We start from the raw sequence: 27859 nt of genomic DNA, 5'->3' as shown, positions 1-27859 counted from the left end.
CTTTTACTGTCGAGCCCACACTTTGGGTGATGTAGGCAAGAGTCAGGGAATCATGGGAAATGTAGTGAGCAACTGTGTGCTTAGCTGCAGTGACAGACCATATGAGAATGCTCAGCCAAGAGGAGGGTGTACATTTCCCCCCACAGCGCCGGCACAGTGCCACAGTCGCCCGCAGCATTTCTATTCCTCTCAGGTCTTTTGTATTCTTTTTCTCCAGCAGGCTCAGCTTTGTGTCCCCATCCCAGTGGCATGGCATCTCTCCCAGTCTGCCTCCCTGTCAGAGCTACACTGAGCATGCAGTGCCTACGTCACTCCTTTCAGTAGATGGAGAAGAGGTGGAGGGGGAGGGGAGGGTAAGACAGAGACAGAAAGGGGAGGAGAAAGTGGAAGCTGTATGTCTCTCCTGCATCGGCGTCAACATCACTGCCACGCCAGCCTTCGTCACCAGAAAACAACGAAGAAGATCGTCGCACAACATAGCTTTTACACCATCAGCACCAGCAGCTCCCCCTCCTCCACCAGACGTACAAGAAAAGATTAGGCCAGTACGGTTCTACGTTCCCGGGCACAGGCATCTAAAAGCTCCCCCAGGCAGGAGGAGCTCTCCCAGGCATGACCTGAGAGGAGAGGCAGGAAGCTATCGGACACTCTATCAACATGGGAAACCAGGATGCTAAGCAAAAGAAAGCTGCAGCAGCATCGGGTAATGGAAGCTACCCTTCACTGGATGAAGGATGGAAAGAGGGAGGAGGGGACACCACGAAAAAGGGAGGCAAAAAACTACACAGTAAGCATGGAGGTAAAGGAGCAGGCAGCGGTGGAGGAGGAGGAGGAGGAGGGGGGATGCTTGGCACAGGATCAGGAAAGAAGAAAAACAAATCTGAGTCCAAGTCCTCTGTTTTCTCCATCCGGAAGAGAAAGGGCAACCTGAAAGGGAAAGGAGACGCGTGTTCATCAGTAACAGGCTCAAAGGAGGACGTTTTAGTATCTCAACATGATGAACTGGACAGCTCAAAAACACCTGAAATGTCTGCAGATGAGCTTGGGCAGTCGGACACTGAGGCTGAGAAGAAAAAGAAACCAGAGCCAGGAAAAAAGAATGAAGATAGACGAGAGCAGAAGCAGGAGGTGCAGCGGAAAGTCTCAACAGCAGCAACATCTTCCACAGAGGATGGAGGGCCAAAGGGAGGGAGCTCAGGGTCAGACACAGACATTTACAGCTTCCACTCAGCAGCCGACCACGAGGATTTGCTAGCGGACATCCAGCTCGCTATAAGGCTCCAGCACCAACAGCAGCATGGGGGAGTTAACTCTATTGTAGGAGCACAGGGAGCGGGCGAAAGGGATCTGAGCTTGGGAGGAGAGGGGAGGAGAAGGCAGAGTGATGGGGTAGTTAAATTAACTCCTCCAGAGGAGCTTGACCCGACTCCAGAATTAGAACTGGGGTCTGATGCCCTGTCATTCCTAGAGACGGGAACTCTGTCTGACTCTGTCAAGCGCACGGACCATCCGCCGTCGCCACACCTCCCCTTACACACAGAGATGCACGAGAGGAGGGAGGAGAAGGAGGGGGTGGAGCATCCGGAACTAAATGGGAAGGGGCAGAGGGAGAGAGAAGCCTCTCTTTGTGTTGCCACAGGCACAAAAGACCAGCATGCTTGGGTGCAGCAGCCCCCTCACACAGCCATCACCATGGCTACTGCAGGGGGAGCAGCAGTCAGCCCTGTTACCATGACAGCCGGTGGTAACAGCTTTCCTGATCTCACATTTGATAGTGCTGAGAAGACCCCAGGAGAGGAGGAGAGGGAGCCTGGGGTGGATGTGGATCTCAGTCCTCCACCAGCAGACAGCCACAACAAAAGTCCTGAAGCGCTGAGCTCAGGGACCGTGTTTGAAGAAGGTGAGGTTCAGTTGGGCTCGGGTACCAGTGCCGAGTCCCTTGAGGACTGCCTGAGTGCTGGATCCGAATCCAACCACTCTGCTGCTGCCAGCAGCGGTGCCTCCCCCTCCAACCAGCAGTGCAGGAGGAGCAGCGTGTGCTTCACCTCGCTACCTCCCCAGGAGAGCCCCACGTTGGCCAAACGACTGCTCAGGTCCACCCACTCCTCCACCTCCTCTACCCCTGTGGTGAAACCCTACCCTCCCATCTTCCCCTCCTACATCAAGACCACCACGAGGCAGCTCAGCTCCCCAGGACACTCCCCATCCCTGTCCCCCTCCCACAGCCCCCTGTCCCCGCGCAGAGCCCACCATCACCCCCACAGGTACCTGTGGTGATGTTAATTATAATAATTATGCTATTAGTATTTTATACTTTAGTTTAGTTTTACCTTTGACATGAGAATATGACAGCACATATGATACAGTATGCATTTTAACATAAACTTGGATTTGGCTTTAACAGTCGTCAGGTGATGTTAATCAGGGTTGCATATAAAGTATATTCCCTTTGTTAGATAAGGAGGATAATTGAAGTTTTTTTTTAATAGTTTTGAGCATCAACTCAAATGGTACATACTCGGCAACATAGTTGCTGGGGTCTGGTGTTGCTAAAAAGAAGTCAGACAGTGTAATGATCCCTGATCAGACAGGTCGTAAACAAACCTCCAGGTTGGTCAAACTTGGGAGACAATATGTTAAAATGATCAAATGATAACCCAAACCTCCATCACAGTTGACGGACCGCCTCTCTGCTATATGGTTTCAGTTTTACCTCCAAATAAAGTGGTCTAGATACTCTGGCTACACCACTGTCTTGTTTACAACCTGTCTGACTGACTGACTGCTTGTGCAGTAATGTCACCATGTTCTGAGTTTCTCATTACCGTCGATAGTAGAATGTCATCATAACTGATTAGAATAATGCCCAAAGCTTTCAAAATAAAACCAAAATGTAACTAGAAGGGCACTCAGAGAGCACAGATCTCCGCCATTGCCGTTTCCAAAAGTGTATCATCCCAGAGATTTGGATCCACTCCAACATTTATTGTGTTCGTCCTTGGCCCTTGCTACACTCTTCCACCATGTTTCATGAAAATCAGACCAGTGGTCTTTCTGTAAACCTCATTGGATACACTAGAATCAATCCCTCACTAAGCCCAGCAGCCATTTAGTTACTGTTGCTTCACCTCCAACATTACAGATACAGATTTACCATCAATATAAACAAAAGCAGGTTATCACTTTTGCACATGTATCTCAAATCTCCCCGAAGCCAATAGGGAATGGGCATGTGAGGTAGTCGACAGCAAGGTCGCCATTTTTGGAGGGTAAGGTCAAGAGAGCCATCCGGTGGCTGTTTTCTGTGTGTCAAAAATAACTGCTCAACTAACACAAAACACTACACAGTGAATACGATTCAAACACAAAATGTAGTATAGTATACAGTCAGACATAAAGGTAGACGTCAGAAGCTGCTTGATTAATTATGCATGATTGGCCGACGTTTCATTAGCATTCAGTTAGCATACCATTAGTTAATCTATCTTTGTCCTGATGATACATTTGACCCCAATCAAAGGCATAGCCTCAGTGTGTGTGAATGAGCATTAGATTAGATGAAGAGCACTTCAGTACTGGGCTCCACAGTTGATGTTGCAGTCCTAACTTTTCCTAACTTCATCAGCATAATGCCTGCTATTGTTGTTGTTGAAGGGACACTATTGTGTGAAAATGTAGTGCGGATCACTGCCCCTTTCAGTTGCATTAATGTTGGATGGGTCACCTAACTGAAGCAGGTTCTAGGTTCATAAAAGTAGATTTTCATTATGTAAATAAATGGAAACCATTGGCTGCCTGACAGTTACAAAATAAAACCTGAAACACCACAGCATACTTGTCTGCTTTACAAATACTGAAAATACTGAGTGCAAGAACACTGGTCTGGTCTTCTAAACCCTATTTTAAGTTGTAATGTGCTCTATTTTATTGTATGAATGATCTGTTTTCAAAGCAAAGCTAACCTGAAATGTAAATGTTGACAGGACAATGGCTGAAGGTCATCAAGTCCGTCGGCAGCGCTCTCGAAGCCTCGCTGGGTCTCTGAGTCGCTCGGCTGACTGGACGGAGGATCTTGAGAGAAGGATGAGGAGCAGAGAGGAGGATGGAGGAGGCTCAGGAGAATATCTGGTGGGCTACAGAGGAGGAGGCAGCCAGCCCCTCTGTGCTACCAGAAGATCCTCCTGTGGACAGGTTTCTACCTGCAGCTTTCAGGACATCTTCACAGGTGAGCACAGAGTGCTCTCACTTTCAACTCAGTTGATGATTCTTTTTTCCTGGGGGCAAGAAGAAAGCATTGAGCTAAATGTAACAAGTGTGCATTAATGGCTGTGAGGACACACACGCACACACACACACACACACACACACACACACACACACACACACACACACACACACACACACACACACACACACACACACACACACACACATATATTCACGAATTCAGCATACACAGAATGACACCTTTACTAGTTTTGGAACAGCCGAAAAATCTCTTGTAGTTTATTCTTACAGTAACACTGTTTCTACACCTACAGGTCAGTGAAAACATTATTCAATAACAAATCAATGCATGTCGGGCTCTCTGCCCACACTAAAAGGTATTTTTAGTTGGAGACAAGATCAACCTTTTTTTCATCGATCTACGTCTGCTTCTGTGCTGTTCCTTAAAGTCACGGTAATATTCGTTTTTTTTTTTTTATTCTTCTCAGAACCAAGATTTACATAATTCACAATTTGAGAACCTTAATACACCACATGAATGTATGAATAGTAACAGATTACAATTCAGGCTTTTTATCAGGACTGCAAGGTTGAAGGAGTCAAAGGGAGGGCCAATCTATATCATCAGCTACAGACATTTATACTCGCGTAAGAAACTTATTACAGACTACTGTGAATAATCAGATAAGAATTCTGAGAACACATATAGTCCGATTACTCTGAAACCCCAGTTTACATGAAGTTGGTCAGTTGTCACATTTCACTTTCGCTCTACCATACTGCTGCCACATTCATACTACGTGTGTGGGATTACAGGCAGCTTTCAGTAGTATTACAATGTTATAGGAGTGCAATGCTAAATCACTGGTGTCCTCTTTTGAATGCCATGTGTATAAGAAGCTGTGGCTCATCACTTGTCAAGGTGATTATAGAAAAACTATTTGCCCAGCTTGATTTCTGCAGAATAAAGTTGCTTTCTTGGTAAGTAACAAAGTAACCTCCAGAAGTCCAGCGTTGACTATTTTTAAGATACAGACACATTCAAATTCAGTCTTGTGCTGTGCTGTCAGTAACACGTACTACAGTGTATGGAAACATGTCCCATTATTTGTTCAAGCGGTTTTTATTCATCAAGGTTTTCAAGAAATTGCTTTATAAAATGCAATAGATTTTGTGGTTCTCAAGTTCTCATGTGTACTACATGTCACATAAGCCTTTGTTTCATCGCTGTCTGTCCAGGTCGAACTCTTCTGGAAAAGCTGTTCCTGCAGCAGCAGCAGCAGGAGCAGCCGGAGGAGGCGGAGAGGCTCTGCTCCAGGATCCTTGCCATGGGTCTCCTGCTGCCTTTCGCTGACTGCTTCAGAGAGCAGCTGGGAGGTAGCACCGGCCACATCACCTCCACAGCATCAGCCAAGTTTGATGTATGTAATCACACTTTGGACACCTTTCTACATGCTGTAGTTAGGTTATGTTTGTTGTGAGTTGTTTTTATATTTATATTTATATAATATTATATGTATTGTTCTAAATGGACGCCTCTTCACAATGATATGGGACATGGGTTTAAAATGTATTAGCATTTTATAGGTGCTATATGACATTCAGAGTCTGGGACAGGATTGCCTGAACATGGCTCTCACCTCTGACGTCACTAGTAAAATGGAGGTGGCAGAACAGACATGGCGCGGCTAGCAGTGCTAGCAGTGCAAACAATGGCAACAGTGCTGACAGAGCTAATGGTTTTAACCTGGGGGGAGCCGGAGGGTGGGTGTTGCGCCTCTATGAGTTATCAGCGGTAACTGCCAATTAGCTAGCCAGTAGCACACACACAGAGAGGGACTCACATTCACTAACATGCACAGCTAGTGCCCGGCTACCAAAACAAAGAACAGAGAAACTCGGATTACACACAGGGAGAGAGAGTAACTTCATTCTCTGCTCAGAACGACATCGCTCCTCTTTCTCTTTAGATAGCAAATAGTTGTTTGTTGCTATATGAATGCTGTGAATGTCAGAACCTTTTAACATATAGTAGCATCATAATGCAATGTTAATAATGTGCTGTCTTTGTCTCGGCCAGTAGCGGTTTTGGCCTCGCAAGGCCACAAGCAAATATGTGGATTCTCTCACAAATCCAAGGATATTTTTGAATCCTCTTTATTATTGTCACACGTGTACACATACAAATGTAGACTAGTCCTAGTATTAGGAGCAATGGGCAGCTGTTATATATCCAGCAACCGGGTACGGTGTCTTGGTCAGGGGCGCCCAGGAGGCAAACTCACACTTCTCCAGGTACCAGTACCACACTCCGTACTTGGTCCTATCGGGGACTTGAATAGGCGAACCTCCAATTTCCAAGCCAAGTCCCTACAGACTGAGCTACTGCCACAACAAAGAGAGACATGATGGTTACATAGTTCTCGTTTGGACTCATGACAATCAAAATTAACAATCAAAAATAGTTTCTTTTAGTTGTGACCTGCAGACTGAAAACGTTTTTATTTAACTGTAAAAACAGTCATTTAATGCAAAACCATTGAAAGCATTGACCATATTAACTATAGTGACTGCGGTAAACACATACAAGTCAAACTTTTGGGACAGTAAACACACCACCTGCTCTATTACAACACAGCTGGCGCGGCTTGTAATGCATCATCTCATAGAGCATCTTTGATGTTTTTGTTTTAATTTGAAAAAAACAAATGGCAACCTCACTGGAACGTGTCACTTAACATGTCATGTAGTGGAGTAGAAAGTATAGATATTTGCTGTAAGATGTAACGTTTGTGGCGTAAAAGTACCAAAAACGAAATCTACTCTACATGAAAAATTAAGCATTTAAAAGAGTTTCCCCCCTCCCAGCATGACCAGCTGTACACATGGGCAGCAGTTAACCAGCCGCCTCACTCCCTGGATCCTCTGGAAGGGAAACTACCAGGGCAGCTGAAGGGCCCCTGGCCTCCAGCCAAGCTAGGCGGAGACAACAGGATTGGACTCAAATCCACAGAGGCAGGTAAGATCAACATGTACACATGGTCTATATATATATACATCACAAGCTGCCTACTGGAAAGGGCTCATAATACACTAAGTATTTCTCAATTGACGCTCTTATTTTTGTAGTCAGTAAATAATTGGCAAGACACTGAGATTTGTGGGAGTCGTCACCCTTTGACACTTTGGATCAGAATCTGTATCCATTGACAATGACCTTTTTTTTGGCTTGCTTACTTTTGTGTTGTGCCCTCTAAAAGAGGAACATAAAGAGGCTAGATATAAGTGTTTAAAGATCAGTTCATTTAATACAGTTTTATGCAAGGACCACTCACCTGGCCTTTGTTTCTTTTCCCTTTCTTCATCTTCTATCTTCATTTGAATGGGGTTTTCATGTTTTGGCATATTAGAAGACAATCAAGGTGAGTAGTCATTTCTGTGTGTTGTGTGTTGTGTGCTGTATTTACTCAAAACCAGAGCATTTCTGAATGCGAGCGGATTAACATAGTTATCAGGCCCCAGACGAAGATCATATAAAGCCCCTTCATGCATGCTGAGTTTGTCTCTTTTACTTTTAAAGTTTGTCAACTAAACAAAAATATCCGGCAACAAATATTGCAGTATAACATTTGCTGCACATGAGTTGTCAACTAATCGATATACTGTATATGCTTTCTGAAAAGTGTTTCTGTTGTTCTGCATTGTGCTGACCTGCGGATGTGTCTGTCTGTTCAGAACACCATGCAGCTATCTTAGGTTTGACGCAACAGAAGGAGAGCCATGAGGTCAGTCACTTTCATTTTCTCTACATAAAGCTGAGGCTGAAATTTCTTCAAAATGTATTAAATGTATTTTTTTCTCTGAGATATATACATTATTTTCTGTTGCACTGAAGTAAGAGAAGTCGTAATGGACTCATCAGATTTTGGGAGGGGGGAAACATAGCTGCACTGACCTCTACTCTTTTGGCAAAAGTCAAAAATCCAGTCTATTTAAACAGCTACAGACATACAGACCAGAGCTGTATACTGTCATAGGAAAATTGCATTGTTGTCAAAACACAATTAATTTACAAGGAAATATTATCTGTTAATTCTAGTAATGCTGTGACGTGCTAAATAATAATAATAATAATAATAATAATAATAATAATAATAATAATAACTTTGTTTTCTACTTTAACTTCCAACTCTTTTCTCAAAAACATGAGTTTATTCTCAAGATCTCAATATTTTTCCCCCACAAAAGTAGCTCGTAGCACTATGTTGTAGGTTTGTGTTAGCTAAATATTCATCCTATATGTTTCTATAGCATACGTATGTATCCACAGTGGCTTTGATTAGTCCCATGGGGTCAATGTTTATTTCTGAGAGGTGATTGTATCAGTGACAATAAACTTAATTTCAGATTTCTTTTCTTCAGATTTCTTGAAGGAGTGATTCTTAATTTGCCTTCATTGTGTTCTCTCTTACTTGCAGGAGGAATGTGTCCTTCCTTCAGCAAAACTGAAAGCAAAACACGTAAATGTCATCCTACAGCTGGAACAAACAATTGAGGATCTCAGGACTAAGATTGCTGAGCTGGAGCAACAGCCTCCTCTGCTGGACAGGGCCTGTATGAAAGCCCCCACCTCCACCACAGACAGGGAGTGTGGAGGAGAGGAGGGCCTGCTGAGGGCTGTGTGTGACGCTCACCTGCAGACTGAAGCAACTCTTGCTCTGGGCTGCCTGGAGGCCAAGTCAGTGCAGACGTCTCCCATGGACGACAGCTTTAAGTTCAAAGTGCCTTGTAGTGAGTCGGGTGGAGAGAACGGTTTCTTGCAGCCTCCACCGAAGCAGGATGGCGTCCAGTGTTCATGTCAGCTGCAGTCTCCTCCTCCACCTCCACCTCCACCTCCACCTCCACCTCCCCTTCCAGGAGGAGGAGTACCTCCTCATCCTTTACCAGGACAGATCGTGGCACCTCCGCCTCCACCACCTCCTCCTCCACCCTTACCTGGAGGCTCGATGCCAGCTCCTCCACCTCCTCCACCTCCACCTCCATTACCTTTTGGTTCAGCAGTTCCTCCACCCCCACCTCCCCCTCCACTTCCTGGTGGTATTGCTCCACCCCCACCCCCCCCTCCTCCTCCTCTCCCTGGTGGCATTGCCCCACCTCCTCCTCCATTACCAGGAATAGGAGCCCCACCTCCTCCACCACCTCCAGGCTGCGGGCCTCCTCCACCCCCTCCTCCACCAGGAGCATTCTGTGTTCCAGCTCTTCCTGGGGGTCTGGGTTCCCTGCCTCCTCCTCTGCCGTTGGGGCTGTACAGTCTGGGTCTGACCCAGGAGAAGCCACCCAGGAAGGCTCTGGTGGAGCCTCCCAGACCCATGAAGCCCCTCTACTGGACCAGAATCCAGCTGAACACCAAAAAGTAAGGGTGGTGTAGTCCAATAGCCTCATTGCAATTGACTTGCATTTTGAGCCCAAATATGATATACTTTATATAGTGGAGGAAATTGTAAAAGAAAAATGGCATGCAGAAAGAAGTCACAGTTCAAAGACAGGATCTGATATACTTTCAGATTAGTGGTCTTTGTTTGTGTCCTACTGAAGACCCCCTTAAACATAATAACCTAATATACGTTTTTCCTTATTTTCAACAAATCCCAAACCCAAAGCAACACTGTTTAGGTCTTCCCTGACCTGTCTGTGACTCTCAGCTCCAAGTCTGTTGGTTCCTACTGAAGATATAAATCCTGAAAAACATCTCACAAATATAAAGTTTACATAGCTTCATTCGACGACAGCTCTATAGCTCGCTCTGTCGGTCAGTCCACAAAAAACCCTAAACCACCCACAGGCAGAAATTTGGCGTGCAGGTCAAGTGTTTATAAGGTTAATTGTGATGGATGTATGAACATGTGGGTGCATTCGCATGTTTTAAATCCACAATTGCTGTCCTAGTGAATATCTCAAGAGTTAAAACTTTGTCCTGTTCTGGAAGTTGTGTTCGAAGTCTAGTTTAGTGTTCTCATACGACTGTAAAGTGAATGCACAGCAGTGGTGTTTACAGATGTCAGTATTTGCACTTGTATCTATATTTTCTTAGACAGAATAATGATTTGCATTTATTTTTTGATGCATCCCGAGATTAGCATTTTTGACAGTTCCAGCTGTTCAGCAGCTTCAGCTCTGATATATTTCAGGGCCTCTTGCCTACACATGAACACACCACCTTTCTGATAATGATATTATGTTCATTCTCGACTGCATTTAAACTGCCCAACAATAAGGTGCATGGAAAAAATAAACCTAATAATGTACAACAGAGTGCTTGACACGTGATGTAAACATTTGATGTGATTTGAGGCAGTAATTTACATGATCAAAATGATGGACAGTGTGTCCAAACATCACAGTCCAGTCAAAAACATACATGTTATAGTTTCCTTGCTGTACAGGCCCCGGTTTCTAAATGTGGGTTAGGGTTAGGGTTAGGGTTAGGGTTAGAGTTGTTATACGTTCTACATACAAAGCTCATTTCACAGCTGTGTGAAACCTTCACATCAGATGCTTTCTCTTTGGTCTGTTATCAGATGTTCTGCAATGTGTTGAACAGATAACATTCACACTCAACTGTTTTGTGTTTCTCAGGGAGGTTTCTTCTTCATTGGTGTGGGACACTATTGAGGAGCCTGATATGGACTTTGAGGAGTTTGTAGAGTTGTTCTCCAAAACAGCGGTGAAGGAGAAGAAGCAGCCACTCTCTGACACCATCACCAAGTCCAAGGCCAAACAGGTCTGTGTGTTTACGTGTTTTACATACTGGACATGTACAAGTAGTTTTTAACATATTTATTTTGTCTTTGGCAAAACTCTGGCTTGTTATTTGTTTTACGAATGTAAAGTCTTAATGACTAAAGTCTATTCTGTAAATAAAGAGTTTATAAAACCCATACAAACTGTATCATTTTGTATAAAGAATGCCCATTACTGTGTATGACAATGCAAAGACATTTTACTGTGCACTATTTTCATGTGCTAAGTATATAATTATACATTTGAAAACATATGATGAGAAGCTATTGGCTACACGATTGTGGCAAATGTCTTGGCTTGTAGAAACTTGCTGTGCATATTCATGGTCCCGGGAGGGAACCATTTTGTTGACCCCTGACCTTTCCTCTTGCAGAAGCTTAACTTATTTGTACACTTTTTTACAGTTTTTAAATCTGACCTCCAATCTGTGTTTTCTAGGTTGTGAAGCTCCTAAACAATAAGCGCTCTCAGGCAGTCGGGATCCTTATGTCCTCCCTGCATCTTGACATGAAAGATATCCAGCACGGTGAGTTCTTCTTCTTCTTGATATCAGTAATACAGGATTCTAATTCTTCATGAAATATCCTAATGTAGACACGTGTATGCCACATATACACTGAGGAGAAGATGCATCTCGCCAAGTCATTTAGTCTCATATACAGCCGTCAGAGCCTAGTTTTACCAAAGGAGAGAATGATTGTTCACTGTAATTTACCTACCATCCTATATATCTGTAGGAATATTTAGTGGATGGTTATTCATCTAATCATGACAAACATCTCTGCCAATAAAAGTCTCAAAGGCAAATATATTTATTTTCTGCTATTTGGTACATTTGTGCAGAACAGTCGTTGTGGTATAACACTCGCATCTCGTGCACGACTTCTACTGACTGTGTTAATAGTTGACACTCTATACACAATGACATCATGACTATAAGTTGCCATGTATGTGATGAAACACTACACATGTTGCTGTGTGGTGCTCTGTGCTTGAAGCCACTTTATAATTTTGTGCCTTTTCTGATATTTTGTTTTGTATGTAGTCACAACGTTTTTAGCATACAGTCAGTATAAAATTAGGGCTGTCAAGCGATTAAAACAATTAATCTAATTAATTACATGCTTTGTAATTAATTCATCTAAATTAATTACATATATAAATATTTGCTGTGAGAAGCATTTCAAAATATTCAAATGGAATATATATATATATATATATATATATATATATATATACAGTATATCTCAAAAGTGAGTACACCCTTTAGATTTTTGCAAATATTCTGTTATATCCTTTCAGGGGATAACATTATCCTACTGAAACTTTGATATAACTTAAAGTAGTCAGTGTGCTGCTTGAATAACAGTATAGATTTATTGTCCTTTGAAAATTACTCAGTACACAGCTGTTAATGTCTAAACAGCTGGCAACAAAAGTGAGTACACCCCATAGTGAACATGTCTAAATTGTGCCCAAAGTGTCAATATTTTGTGTGACCACCATTGTTATCTAGCACTGCTTTAACCCTCCTGGGCATGGAATTCACCAGAGCTGCACAGGTTGCTTCTGGAATCTTCTTCCACTCCTCCACGACGACATCACGGAGCGCACGGATGTTGGACACCTTGCACTCCTCCACCTTCCTCTTGAGGATGCCCCACATGTGCTCAATTGGGTTTAGGTCTGGAGACATACTTGGCCAGTCCATCACCTTAACCTTCAGCTTCTTCAGCAAGGCCGTTGTCATCTTGGAGGTGTGTTTAGGGTCATTATCATGTTGGAAAACTGCCCTACGGCCCAGTTTCCGAAGAGAGGGGATCATGCTCTGCTGCAGGATGTCACAGTATATATTGGAATTCATGTGTCCCTCAATGAAATGCAGCTCCCCAGTGCCGGCAGCACTCATGCAGCCCCAGACCATGATGCTGCCACCACCATGCTTGACTGTAGGCAAAACACATTTGTCTTGGTACTCCTCACCAGGGTGCCGCCACACACGCCGGACACCATCTGACCCAAACAGGTTTATTTTGGTCTCATCAGACCACAGGACATGGTTCCAGTAACTCATGTTCTTGGATTCATTGTCTTCAGCAAACTGTTTGCGGGCTTTCTTATGCATCGGTTTCAGAAGGGGCTTCTGTCTGGGGCGACGGCCATACAAACCGATTTGATGCAGTGTGCGGCGTATGGTCTGGGCACTGACAGGCTGACATCCCACTTCTGCAACCTCTGCAGCAATGCTGGAAGCACTCGCACGTCTATTTTTGGAAACCAACCTCTGGATATGACGCTGAGCACGTGGACTCAACTTCTTTGGTCGACCCTGGCGAGGTCTGTTCCGAGTGGAACCTGTCCTGGAAAACCGCTGTATGATCTTAGCCACTGTGCTGCAACTCATTTTCATGGTGTTGGCAATCTTCTTATAGCCAAGGCCATCTTTGTGAAGCGCAATAATCCTTTTTTTCAGCCGCTCAGAGAGTTCCTTGCCATGAGGTGCCATGTTGTCCAGCATTCAGAGAGAATTGTGCCCAAAACACCAAATTTAACAGCCCTGCTTATCATTTACACCTGAATCCTTGTAACACTAACGAGTCACATGACACCAGGGCGGGAAAACAACATCATTGGGCACAATTAGGACATGTTCACTATGGGGTGTACTCACTTTTGTTGCCAGCTGTTTAGACATTAACAGCTGTGTACTGAGTAATTTTCAAAGGACAATAAATCTATACTGTTATTCAAGCAGCACACTGACTACTTTAAGTTATATCAAAGTTTCAGTAGGATAATGTTATCCCCTGAAAGGATATAACAGAATATTTGCAAAAATCTAAAGGGTGTACTCACTTTTGAGATATACTGTATATATATATATAAATAAATAAATACAATTTGACAGCTCTATCTTCTTTTATTTTTTTCCTTTGTTTAAAGTGAGACTGGAATGGACCTACAACTTAAACACTGAGGATGATCCTTGAGTATTACTGAGCAGACTTGTGACGTGTCCTTCTCTCTGTCTTCCAGCCATCCTGAACTTGGACAACACAGTAGTTGACCTGGAGACCCTGCAGGCTCTATATGAAAATGTGAGCAACACACACTGTCCACAGTTTATCTTGCTTGTCAGACTATAATAGAATCAATCAGAGGGCTTTGCTTTGTTTCACCCTGTTGGTTATCCAGCTTCGACTCCAGGTCTGTGTTTGTGTACATTATTCTGCAATGGAAGTCTGGGCATTTGAGTCCTTGTTTTGCATTTTTCAGATGTAGTTTGTACTCACACATTCCTTTAGATCAGTGCGAGCTAACCGGCTGCTTCCATTGTCTATGCTTACTCTGTATCTCTTCCTGTTAGTATAATCAACTCAACTCAGCTGTATTCATTAATGTAGAACCTTACATATAAACATGCAGCCCAGTGATTCACATAAAAAACAATATATACAACTATGTAAGACTTTAAATTACAATAATGTTAAACATCAATAAATACAATGAAATAGTATATAATAAAATAAACACCAGGCTTTACAACTGCTTTACAACTGTGTACAGTTATAGTTGATCCATTTCTTGTTCACTAACTGCAGATTGTTTGATTGATTCTAGAAACTCTTAGCACTGAATTGATGCAGTTTGCATAAAAAAATCACACTTATTCTCTGAGGCATAAATCAGTCAAATCTGAACACGCACATCTTTTTTATTCAGTGTGATTTACACATATCTTTCACGTCCATTGCAAGTATGTCTGTATTTTGTCCTGCGTAGGTTGTACTGGTGTACACTTTCTACTGTTATGTTAAAGTGTATGAATGTGGACACAGTTGAAATCAGAATCGTGTGTCTCTCCCTCAGAGGGCACAACAGGAGGAGTTGGACAAGATAGAAAAGCATATCAAGTCCTCAAAAGACAAAGACAATGCCAAACCTCTGGACAAACCTGAGCAGTGAGTTGCTGTTCCATTACTACTTCTACACAATGAGCAGACACAGTGGTGAATGCTGTGTGTCATTCTGTAAAGACTGTCAAGCAAACAGGAGAGAATAAAGGAGTAGAAAGATTGCATAAGAAATTAGTTGGATCCAAAGCAACTGGTGTTTCCTCCTGTGTTGCAGATTTCTCCACCAGCTCTCCCTGATCCCAAACTTCTCCGCCAGAGTCTTCTGCATCATCTTCCAGTCCAGCTTCTCTGAGTGCATGTCGTCCATAATGAAGAAACTGGACACACTGCAGAGGGTATGCAAGGTGAGTCAATCTCTCGAAACGGAGGGGAAACAAACTGCCTTTACATCTCGATGCCTGCCATACTGTAGGATGACTTTTGACCATAACCTTGTGGCCTCTCCACTGTGCCCAGAGTTGATTTGAACTTTAGCTTAATTTTCTGGAAATGTTTCTCCAATCAGATTACAGCTGACTGAGAAGCTTAAACACGAAGAAAACTGGAGTCAGTACATGGTTAGCCTAGCTTGGCATAAAGCCTGGAAGCAGGGGGAAACCACACGCTTCAAAAGTTATCAGCTGATTAAATGGCCATTATCAGTTGTCATCGGGAGCATAGATAGACACACGTAAATGAAGTTAAGTAACAAACATATAATAAATACAACTTTTATTAAATTCACTGTGCCAAGAAATTGTTCCAGCAAGCAACTACCTTTAAGACCAAAAATATTATTTATTTTTTTACATTTCTGCAAGTGCACATATTAAACAAACAATATAAGTAATAAAAAATAAATAAGTAATTTCCCAAAAGCATTATTATCTCTCTTCCAGTATTCTCCCAAAGGTTCAAATATTAAGTATGAGCACTGAGCTGAGCTCTCAGCCCTGTCACTGAGCTTCTCTGGCTTCACTATACATGTTTTTATTTCATGTTAAAATGAACAGTGATTTCATGAGATTTGGTGTAAATGCCTGCTCCCTCTGGAAAACATCTGTCCATTGTGGAGGATTAAACACACTTTTGAGCATTTAGTCAATACTTTGTCTTATTGGTCCATTGTGTTTGTATCTTTGACACCTCTATGTCTCTGCAGGCGTTGCAGGACAGTGAGACAGTGAAGCAGGTTCTCAGTCTGGTTCTGGCTTTTGGTAACTTCATGAATGGTGGTAATCGGACCAGAGGCCAAGCTGATGGCTTCTCCCTCGACATCCTGCCCAAGCTCAAAGATGTCAAGAGCAGCGTGAGTAAAAAAGGAAAGATGCTGAAACACATTAAAATATCTAATACCCTGGACCATGGGGCCCACAGCCTTGCACATTTGTGCTGATTATAGAAGAAGGAAAATAAATTGAGAGAATTCAAATGTTCAGTCCAATTCATATTTTACACACACACACGCCCAGGTGAGCTCCTACAGCTACAGTCCACGCTTCGTCCTGACTGTTACAGGCTGTACTTGAATGAAAGTATTATTAACAAGACAGAAGAGTTTATATATATTTAACTAAAACTAAAGGTGTTGTGTGTGAAAGAGATTATTGTTTTTAGCCCACCCAACTCAATCAGCTGAGATCTAGACTGTGTTAGAACCTCCCAGGCTTTGTTAAGGCTACAGATAAACTAAACACTTCAGTAGGCTTCAGTTAGCACCAACACTCTGAAGACGCTAACAACTTCACTGTAACTGTATGCGGCTAATTTTGCACCAAATGTCTGCATATCACCTAATAATATATACAAATAGCACAGCAGCTAATGGCTAGGCAGCAGCACCCTGTGAGGTGCTTTTTGTCTTATTCACCCCTTATAGTCCTGAGGCAGTAGTTTATAGATACAATAATGAAACACAGTATTCTTTGTTTGTAGTACATACAAAGTTGCAAGGTGCCTCTTAAAAGAAATTAGATTAGGTTGGATTATAAAGGAAATATGGTTATCCGAGGTGCACCGGTAACAAGACACTTCTATATAATCACAGCGTCCGCATTTCAATTCCAGCCAGGGGAGCGACAGTGTGCAGACTTATGTTTTCATCTTCTGTAGGTCTCTGGATGTGACCCCCCACCCCCTGATGTTTTCTGTCTCCCTCTCAAATAAAGGCATACCTTATCATAATAGATAGGACCTAAATAATCCAAGATGCAGTTATAATAAATCTGCAATTTGTTTCTTTTCTCCACATGCAGGACGGCATGAAAAGTCTTCTGTCTTACATTGTTGCATACTACCTCAGACACTTCGATGAGGTAAGCTTTTAGTTATTATACTTCCTCCCATACTGTAACTCTGTAGACTCTCATATTCAGAGCTACGAGGTACAACAAAGCAAACCCAACATAAGAAACACATATTACAGACATTCTGTATGCAACATGTTCACAGCACATTTACACATCCCTCTGGTGTGGCATCACATCACTGTAATGCATTCAAAGTTCAGATTTACCAACAGTGGTATATTGAAAATATCTATGTGATGGTCCTAAAACAATATCCGATATTTGTGACTAATTGTGTTCTAATTGTCTGCGTGTCTGTCCATCACCAGGATGCTGGTAGAGAGACGTGTGTGTATCCTCTCCCTGAGCCTCACGACCTGTTTCAGTCTTCACAGATGAAGTTTGAAGACTTTCAGAAAGACCTGACTCGACTCAGGAAGGACCTGAGAGGTAACTGACACACACACACACACACACACACACACACACACACACACACACACACACACACACACACACACACACACACACACACATAGTGTTTAAGTTGTAATTAGCCTTAGCCTTTGTGGCTTCTGCTGTTAAAGGTAAATCACATATTATAACTTACTGATTGACAAGAGTGCTGATTTAAAACTTCTACTTATAGTTTAAATGGATTTAAACTATAATATATTCAAAATATTGCGAAAATATATTTTGGTGCTAACAAAAAAGGGTTTGAACCTACACATCCATTCAGCCTTGGTACCTATATATTAAGCATTCTGTAATATATGTATATGTATGTCTACTTGAAATGTGCTCTTGGCTTGATTTTTATTGCATTATTTAATCAGCGTGTACATCAGAAGTGGAAAAGGTGTGCAAGGTTTCAGACGAGGACAACCTGCAGCCTTTTAAAGACAACATGGAGGACTTCCTTGCACAAGGTGACTGACAAAACATCCCATTATCAAGAGGAATTATTTTCATATTGAACAAATCTGCAACTAGCGATTTATGTGCTAACATTCAGTGCAGATACAGGAATCGATCAATCAATTACATTTTATTTATATAGCCCAATATCTCAAATGACACATTTGTCTCAGTGTGCTTTACAGACTGTACAGGATACGACACCCTCTGTTCTTAGACCAGTGGTTCCCAAACTGTCTGTGGCCAAGGCACACCAAACACCAAGCTACAATCTCAAGGCACACCTGAGTTCATATCCGGGCAAAATCCCCTCTCTAACACATCGTATCACTGTTATCACTCTGTGAACATTTATTTAGCCTAGTCCTTGTAAGAAGCTATTCTCCTTCACACTAGCAGAGAGCCTTTGATGTGTCACACTATAATATTTCCCACCATGCGCAAATGGCTAAAACAGGTTTGATTTAACAGTTTTCTTTTTTATTTATATTTAGGCCAAAGCATATAAGACCTATTGTTTCTATATTGTGAAATAAGTGTGTAGGACAAAGTACCGATAAAGTACAGTGCTTCCCTGCGCTGCGCCCCCCCTCTCCCAACGGAGGATTGTTTCAAAATCCAACGGCACACCGGGATTTGTCTCACGGAACACCAGTGTGCCGCGGCACACCGTTTGGGAACCACTGCCTTAGACCCTCGCACAGCATAAACCCACAATTAACCTCCAACTAACCAAAGAAACCCCAGGGAGACAGATCCCTGTCCCAGGACGGACAGAGGAGCAATACGTAGATGTGGTGTGTACATGAGAGTTTGGTATCAATACAGAAAGTGAGGGGGAGGATGTTGACCTCTCGTCACAGACTTGCAATTAATGTTTGCTTTTTTTGTTGAATTCATCTTCATTAAACATTTGCAAACATTTTAAATATTTAAAATGATACATTGTTTACTTGTTAGGAGTCTTATTCTTTCTTTCCTTTGTGGGCCCATTGCTGTGTTGTTTGGTGTCAACAGTTGATCAATGGAAAAGCTTGAAACTAGTGGCAGCAGTGTGTATCGTGCATGTATCCTCGTGTGCATGCACCATACAAACAAAACAGGAACCCATTTGTGAAAACATTGTTGCTAAACACTGCAGAGTGTACCTTAACCAGTTCATCTGCCATGGCCACCATCTCTCCCTGGTTGTAGCCATACTGTAGTGGCCATGCACATATTCTAATAACATTGAACAGCATTTAAATGCTGGCATTAAACATAATCAAGGGTTTTGTTCAGCATCAATGTTCTCGTCTGATGATACGTTTGGACAAATGTATCACAAAAAGTATAATATTTGTAAACTTTTCCTAGAGTCTAGGAAAACCATTTTTGTTTATGTTTTTATTTTTATGTTTATCAAATCAATGTAAAGTCTATGAGACAGACAGCTAACAACAAACCCAAGTACTTCTCATGGCTCACCTTTGTATTGACCTCTTGTATTTCCCCTCCTCTCTTAGCTAAAAGTGAACTGGAGATCCTAGAAGCTCAACTCAGCAGCACTCACAAACTGTAAGAAAAACACATTTCACTTTATACCAGACACACTTTATCTGTTTTATTTCACCTGCCCCCATCACTGAGAGCACTGTGTTTGTACCAGTGATACTGAGGAGAGCTGCGATCTCTACATCCCTGTGCTCACTTCACTTCATCCATCAGCGTAACCCTTATGTTGAGCAGTTACAACATTACAGCATTAACAGTGAGTAGAGCGTTGATCATACTTCAGTACAGATGGCTGAATTACAATTAAAAGTGTGTGTGACCCCGTGGTGAGAATAGGACTAGGCTGGGATTACAGTACATACTCAAAGTACAGTTTACTCTTCTAGCTCATGCAAGTCAGTGGCACACAGATTTTCTGTGGTGGTCAGAGGGGCAAATATCACACATCTACAGTAACATACAAATGGAATCTGAGTGAATAAATTATAGCGATATATGACGAGGCCTACCATGTGACTGTATCTTTGTAATTTGATCTGAAAAGTATTGTGAGCAGTGCTTAATCAGTGATCTTGATGTAAAACATCTGGACCCTGGCCACAGAAGAAAACTCCGCTCTAAGTGTCCATTGTTTCCTGTTCACAGCCGTCCTCGTAACGGCTTTCAGCTGTTACTAGGCAACAGCTTCCCCTACTTGTTCTAGTCAGATTTATTCCAAGTTCACAAAGATAGTGACAACACAAAATGTCCATTTAAAGAGTGCATTGCTCTCGAAATATATATCAGCTGCACTCATAACTTTGATTGGTGGGATTTCAAGCATCCATGATATGAGCATAAGAATTCCCTCCATGTTATGAAAAATAGTGCATGTTCATAAGAGACGTTATTTGCCTTATTAGCTTGTTAATAACATAGTGATAGGGTTAATCTTTTGATAATAGAGGTAATAATGAAGTAATACCATGTAATGACTAAAGTAATAACCAGGTAATAGCTTGGGGTTACCGTTTATATGAGACTGACATTTATGTGCTAAGGGACCAAAAATTAAGAGTAATAATGGGGAAACACATTTAAAGATAGCAACGAGGCAAAGCTATTTATCCATCCATCCATCCATCGTCTACCGCTTATCCGGGATCGGGTCGCGGGGGAAGCAGCTCCAGTAAGGAACCCCAATCTTCCCTTCTCCGGGCCACATCCTCCAGCTCCGACTGGGGGATCCTGAGGCGTTCCCAAGCCAGTGAGGAGATATAATCTCTCCACCGAGTCCTGGGTCTTCCCCGGGGTCTCCTCCCAGCTGGACGTGCCTGGAACACCTCCCTAGGGAGGCGCCCAGGTGGCATCCTTACTAGATGCCCGAACCACCTCAACTGGCTCCTTTCAACGTAAAGGAGCAGCGGCTCTACTCCGAGTCTCTCACGGATGGCTGAGCTTCTCACCCTATCTCTAAGGGAGACGCCAGCCACCCGTCTGAGAAAACCCATTTCGGCCGCTTGTACCCGTGATCTCGTTCTTTCGGTCACGACCCAGCCTTCATGACCATAGGTGAGGGTAGGAACGAAGATCGACCGGTAGATTGAGAGCTTTGCCTTCTGGCTCAGCTCTCTTTTCGTCACAACGGTGCGGTAAAGTGACTGTAATACCGCCCCCGCTGCTCCGATTCTCCGGCCAATCTCTTGCTCCATTGTCCCCTCACTCGCGAACAAGACCCCGAGGTACTTGAACTCCTTCACTTGGGGTAATGGCTCATTCCCTACCCGGAGTAGGCAATCCACCGGTTTCCTGCTGAGAGCCATGGCCTCAGATTTGGAGGTGCTGATCCTCATCCCAACCGCTTCACACTCGGCTGCGAACCGATCCAGTGACTGTTGAAGGTCACAGACCGATGATACCATAAGGACCACATCATCTGCAAAGAGCAGCGATGAGATCCTCAGGTCACCGAACTGCAACCCCTCTCCTCCACGACTACGCCTCGATATCCTATCCATGAAAATCACGAACAGGATTGGTGATAAAGCGCAGCCCTGGCGGAGGCCAACATTCACGGGAAACGAGTCCGACTTACTGCCGAGTATCCGGACACAACTCTCGCTTTGGGCGTACAGGGATTGGATGGCCCTCAAAAGTGACCCCCTCACCCCATACTCCCGCAGCACCTCCCACAGTATCACCCGGGGGACCCGGTCATACGCCTTCTCCAGATCCACAAAACACATGTAGACCGGATGGGCGTACTCCCAGGCCCCCTTCCAGGATCCTTGCGAGAGTGAAGAGTTGGTCCGTTGTTCCACGACCAGGACGGAATCCGCATTGTTCCTCTTCAATCAGAGGTTCGACTACCGGCCGAACCCTCCTTTCCAGTACCTTGGAGTAGACTTTACCAGGGAGGCTGAGAAGTGTGATACCCCTGTAGTTGGCACACACTCTCTGGTCCCCCTTTTTAAATAGGGGAACCACCACCCCGGTCTGCCAACCCCTAGGCACTGTCCCAGACTTCCACTCAATGTTGACGAGGCGTGTCAACCAAGACAGCCCCTCAACACCCAAAGCCTTCAGCATTTCTGGACGGATCTCATCAACCCCTGCGGCTTTGCCACTGTGGAGTTGTTTGACTACCTCAGTGACTTCCATCAGGGAAATTGACGATGATCCCCCATCAGCTTCCAGCTCTGCCTCAACCATAGAGGGCATGTTAGTCGGATTCAGGAGTTCCTCAAAGTGCTCCTTCCACCGGCCGATAACCTTCTCAGTTGAAGTCAGCAGGGTCCCACCCTTGCTGTACACAGCTTGGATGGTTCCTCGCTTCCCCCTCCTGAGGTGCCGGATGGTTTTCCAGAAGCACCTTGGTGCCGACCAAAAGTCCTTCTCCATAGCTTCTCCGAACTTCTCCCACACCCGCTGCTTTGCCTCTGACACGGCAGAAGCTGCCGCCCTTCTAGTCCTTCGATACCCTGCAACTGTTTCCGGAGTCCTCCCGGATAACATAACCCGGAAGGACTCCTTCTTCAGTCGGACGGCTTCCCTGACCACCGGTCAGCTATTTAGTGTAGTATAATATTATTTTGGTAATACGGTAACCTGCTAACATTAAAATGTTCAATACAATCAGTACACTATTTGGATTAAAATGTTTAATATGGTGACATTAGTGGGGTAATAACCTGATAATAATGAGGTAAAATGGGAGGATGTTTTCACTATATTATAGACCACCTTCAAAATCACATGAAAGTTCTTGAAATGACCATATTATAATGCTGGAAGTAATCATCCTTTATGTTCCAAACATTCCCTTTTGTTTCAAGGTAATACTGTACAAATGATGTTTCATGCTGTGTCTTGTTACCTGGAAACACTTTCTGTGTTTCTGTGTAATAACCATGAATCAGTTTCTATTTATTTTCATGGAAACATTAGATTAAACATCAAGAGGCATAATGATTACCCTACAAAAAGGAATGTCAATAAGTAAACGTGTGATTGTGTCCTCTCAGGTTCTTAGAGCTCACAGTGTTCTTCTCAGTGAAGGCCAAGTCAGGAGAGAAGGAGGTTTCACCAAACACGTTGTTCTGCGTCTGGCACGAGTTCTCCTCGGACTTCAAGGACCAGTGGAAGAAGGAGAACAAAGTTATTCTCAAAGAGAGGTACAGTAACACATGCGGCTCCACGACCTGCTCTGTTCTTTCTTTCTTGCTTTAAAACCAAAATATAAAGATGTTATATATTTTAGGCATATTCAAAGTTCTACTTAAAAAAAGACAGGCCAGAGGAAATACATCAATGACATTAATCTTGGCTGCTAAATTATTAAAAGGGGTTAAGGAAATTGGTGTATTCATATTAGTTGCATATTGTGTGTTGTGCAGGTTAAAAGCAGCAGAAGAGTGTTTCCGACAGGCCAAGGAGAAGGGTTCCTACAGCGTCAAACCCAAACACGCCTCCGGCATCGTAAGTTCACCCCTCACCCCTGTGTGTTACTCTGCTCAACTTAAAACTCAAGAAGAAAAGCTCAAATAAATTATATGTATTTCCACTGACAATAACGCTTTTTATTATTATTATTATTATTATTATTATGAAGTCTTCTAGCAATAGCAATGTACGTGTAATACATGGTTTATAACGCTCTATCAGTGTTTAAATGTAATTGATAGGCTTGTTTGACAACATTCAAATTATTTAAAGTAGGAGAAAATACAAGTATTGCAAAAGTAATCTAAAATCTATTTTAATAAATCTATTTTGATTTAAAAAAAAAAAAATTGTGTGAGGGAAAAGAGAGCGAATGAAGATTACATAATGAAGTCCGCTGTCAGTTGCAGATTCTCTTGAACACTTAATGTTCGGGGAAGATGTCGATCAGTGCCACTATTAAGAGACATGATGTGAAATTGTGCTGCTGGCATGAAGGCAGCAATTCCATCGTGAATTTGAGAAATTACCAAACATAGTTGACCTAAATGTTTATCCACTCTCACTCCATTTTAAGTTCCATGCTCTTGTGTATGTAGCTTTGCACTGCTTATAGTAAGATGATAGACAGGTGTAATTTACTAAACCTCTTTGATCCTGTGACCTTTCCACAGAAAGCCAAGCTTGGCATGAAGATTTGACTCAGTGAACATGGAACGCTTGTTTTCCCAACTATGGGCACCAGCAGTAAGTCACAGACAATAAAGTATGAAGAGGACAGAAGCGACAAGGGAAAGGATGTATGTGCAGCAGAGCCTGCTCTGGACATCTTGTTTCATTGATTTATTTCTTCCAGTTGAAGCAGTTTTGCTTGATGCCTTACGTTGCTCTCCTGTCCAGCTGTCACTCAATCCAACACAATCATGGATGGATGATGCCGCAGGGCCACCAGGCACCAGGAATCATGGGTCCCTGAGATCACCACAGCTCTTAAACACTATATACAGTATACAAAATAACTGTGCAGACTATATGCCTACATTTATAAAATAACAAATGTCTCACTAATTAAGAATGGTAAACACAGTTCCAGACAACACATGCCATAAATAGTACCAACAACATGGCGCTTATATAATTAAGATCTTAAGGATTATAACTTCCAACTGTTAAGCATTCAGATCCACCAGGTGTGAAAGCTAGGGCACATAGTTTGGGAATAATAACAGCACAAGAGTCAGGAGCATGACTACTGGGGCAGGAACAGTGCATCTACAGGAACACTGATGGATCTTGCCAAGCACACATATGCACTCGGATGTGTCATTTCATCACTTGTATGTTTAGTTGAAGCAACAAACATTTAATTTACTCTTCTACACAAAATACACTCAACATCTGTGCACATATACAGCATGCAACATGACTAATGAAGAACTTTATGGTTTATTCCAGACATTGGAAACAGCAGTTGACCAAACAATCTCAACATGGTAGAAAGTCAGAGAGAAGTGTGGCCATTTCTAAAGCACTTTAGGTTTTGGCTCATAATTCCTTAAATACAAGCAAAATAATTTTTCTTGATTTGTTGGTCCAAATTTACAACTCTTTTTCCACCATTTTGCTAAGATTTCCAAGATTTTTCATCCGCTCTTACTATTTTCATCCAATCTGGAATCTCCCTTTATATAAATGCTTTTGTTTTTATGCTATAATGTTATTCTAAAACTTGCTGTTGGCAAAGATTATTCACCATAAATGGTCATACCCCCTTGAATGCATTGGACAATTGCAACTGAATGTTATGTTGCCAAATTCGTCTTATTCTAAAGCCTTAATATGTAGGTGCTCTCCAAAGTATTTGGTCCACATCAGATATCAGCATGATTGTCTATTACCATGTGCTTTCTGACTGAAACATTTAAAAACATTAAACACTTTGACACGTTTTGTTTTTTGAATCTATTTTAAAGGATTGTGCAGCTTTGGTGAAAGGTGGCAGATTTTCTTTTTATGGAACTTGACCGGGGAGTGTGAAGCATCGGCAGCTAACACACAAAGCCGGCATGCTTAGCGCTATAGAAATCTTAAATCTTAGCAGCCACTAAAGTATGAGAGGACGAGAGTGATTGGCATTGGGAGCACTTGGGGACATATTCTGGTTATACTGTGCAAATATTACTGACAACTTTAAAATAAAAAAAATTTAAGTTAAAAAGTAACGGGAATCTGGAATAACCCGGACAACAGCCACAGACACAGTCCTTTTAAATGCTGCAGTAAATCGCCTCACCTGGATATCAGGTGATCTTTGGTGCAGCAGTGGTGATGAGCAGGAGAAGAATGTCACTGTAAACTTACATTTGTCATTTTAATGTACTGTATGGTCAAGGATATGGCATATCATACCAGATATACGAAGGTGTGTGTGTGTGCGCGTGCACGTGCGCGTGTGCGAGTGAATTTTCTCATCAGCTGGTTGATCACGTATTTGTGGTTGAAAACTATGCGATGGAGTATATGTATGGTGCATTAAATTGCAGCTAGTGTGTTTTGTTGCAGAATTAATGACTTTAAGGTAATACATTGTTTAAAATAAGTATTGTGAGACACATGTTTTGTTTCTTTCAATGATATCATTTCCTGCTGGCCAGCATGATAGTCTCAATACGAACTTGACTAAGTTTGAACAGTTTCATGTGCAATAAATGTTTATACATGTATATGAAGAGGATGCATGGAGTCTGGGAGAGGTGTAATTTATGTAAAATAAAGAGAATGAATTCTGCATTATATTTGTTTCATGCATCATTTCATTGTGATAAGGTCAGGGATGTGTCTGAAAGGGCGCAAGACTCCTGTATCATTGCATCTCTCCTTCCATCCATCCATCGTCTACCGCTTATCCAGGGTCGGATCGCGAGGGCAGCAGCTCCAGTAAGGAACCCCAATCTTCCCTTCCCCGGGCCACATCCGCCAGCTCCGACTGGGGGATCCCGAGGCATTCCCAGGCCAGTGAGGAGATATAATCTCTCCACCGAGTCCTGGGTCTTCCCCGGGGTCTCCTCCCAGCTGGACGTGCCTGGAACACCTCCCTAGGGAGGCGCTATTTATACCATTCACATACAGGAAAGCAATGGTCTACTCTGTGGTTAGTTGCTTAGTTACAGAAAATAAAGGGTATTATTATACTTACTATAATAAAAGATTGTGTTTGATACTTAAGATTACTCGGTTAATTGCTCTCTCTCACTCTCACACTTCAAATTTACTTTAAAAAATGAGCAGTTACAAATCAAAGTTTTACTACATTATGGGTGAAGAAATTGGATGAACACACATCCGACTTGTTTCCCCTCGATTTAGTTGTCTGGTTTCACCCTCGTAGCTTAGTTGTCCCTGTCCCCTGTACTTTACTGAGAGCAACATTTATGCTTTGTATCCTCCGTGTTTATGTCCATCGCCCTCCAGCTGCCAACTGTGCCTACAAACACAGAGCTGATATCGGCGCTGGACACAGGAATTATCGCTCTCTTGCGCATGTAGGCAGTATTAGCAGTAGTAGCATTATAAAATGTAGAATTGAACTGCACAACAGATGCAGATCAGCAACGCCTGTATTGAGTTGTCCATGTTAAATTAATCACTGGTAGTCAGGGCTGATGTTTGTTTTCTTCCGGAAAAGTGTCATATGATGTGGTGTGATGAATCAGGGAAAGACACGTCGTGGTTGATAAGACCCAATCAAGAAGCAAACAAGGGTTTGCCACTTATAATTATGAACATAAACATATCATAATGAAAGTAAACAATGAGCATGGCTATTATTAGCAGCCTACTCACAGCTGTCAAGCTAGTAGCTTGTGGAAGACTTAGGTGAAACGCAAGGAGTGTATGGGCAGACTGCGTGGATAGGCAGATAGGCGAATTAAATGATAGATTGATTTATTACAGTTCTTCAACAGGATTATATACCAGATTATCATATATATTCATTTTTGGTGTCGAAATGTTAAGAGCATTTCAACAAATTTTACAAAAACTAATTATAAAATATATTACCCACCCTAGCTTTAAAAGGTACAATGTGCCAGAATTGTTATATAAAACATGAACAAAAATGTACTCGTAGCCCCAGTAAGCGCTTCTCAGCCTAGGACTGAGGTGTCTCTTGAGGATTATGATGATGAACATGTTGTTGGTGCTTCCTTTTTGCTGGAAAAAAAGGAACAGGCTGTATTGGCTACACCTCTGGGTGGCAAGGGTGTTCATGAGGCTCCTCCTGCCACTTTGCCTAGGTTTGAGCCTTTC

The 27859-nt window shown here is 42.7% G+C and overlaps 1 protein-coding gene across 1 annotated transcript; it reads left to right on the top strand.

Annotated features, from left to right (window-relative positions):
* The first annotated feature begins 452 nt into the window (after positions 1-452).
* On the top strand, positions 453-26341 carry fmn2b (formin 2b). Its single transcript, XM_029457101.1, has 20 exons — positions 453-2264; positions 3984-4225; positions 5467-5648; positions 7096-7246; positions 7638-7649; positions 7963-8012; positions 8706-9640; positions 10864-11008; positions 11467-11554; positions 14065-14126; positions 14899-14990; positions 15160-15289; positions 16087-16233; positions 17180-17239; positions 17542-17662; positions 18052-18144; positions 19639-19690; positions 23131-23280; positions 23503-23584; positions 24223-26341. Exons 1-20 carry the CDS (start codon positions 658-660, stop codon positions 24247-24249), a joined length of 4428 nt encoding a protein of 1475 aa, XP_029312961.1. The 5' UTR covers positions 453-657; the 3' UTR covers positions 24250-26341.
* Positions 26342-27859: the final 1518 nt, after the last annotated feature.

Source organism: Cottoperca gobio, chromosome 19, assembly GCF_900634415.1.
Source record: "Cottoperca gobio chromosome 19, fCotGob3.1, whole genome shotgun sequence".
Taxonomy (NCBI): domain Eukaryota; kingdom Metazoa; phylum Chordata; class Actinopteri; order Perciformes; family Bovichtidae; genus Cottoperca; species Cottoperca gobio.
This window is presented reverse-complemented; position numbering and strand designations above follow the sequence as displayed.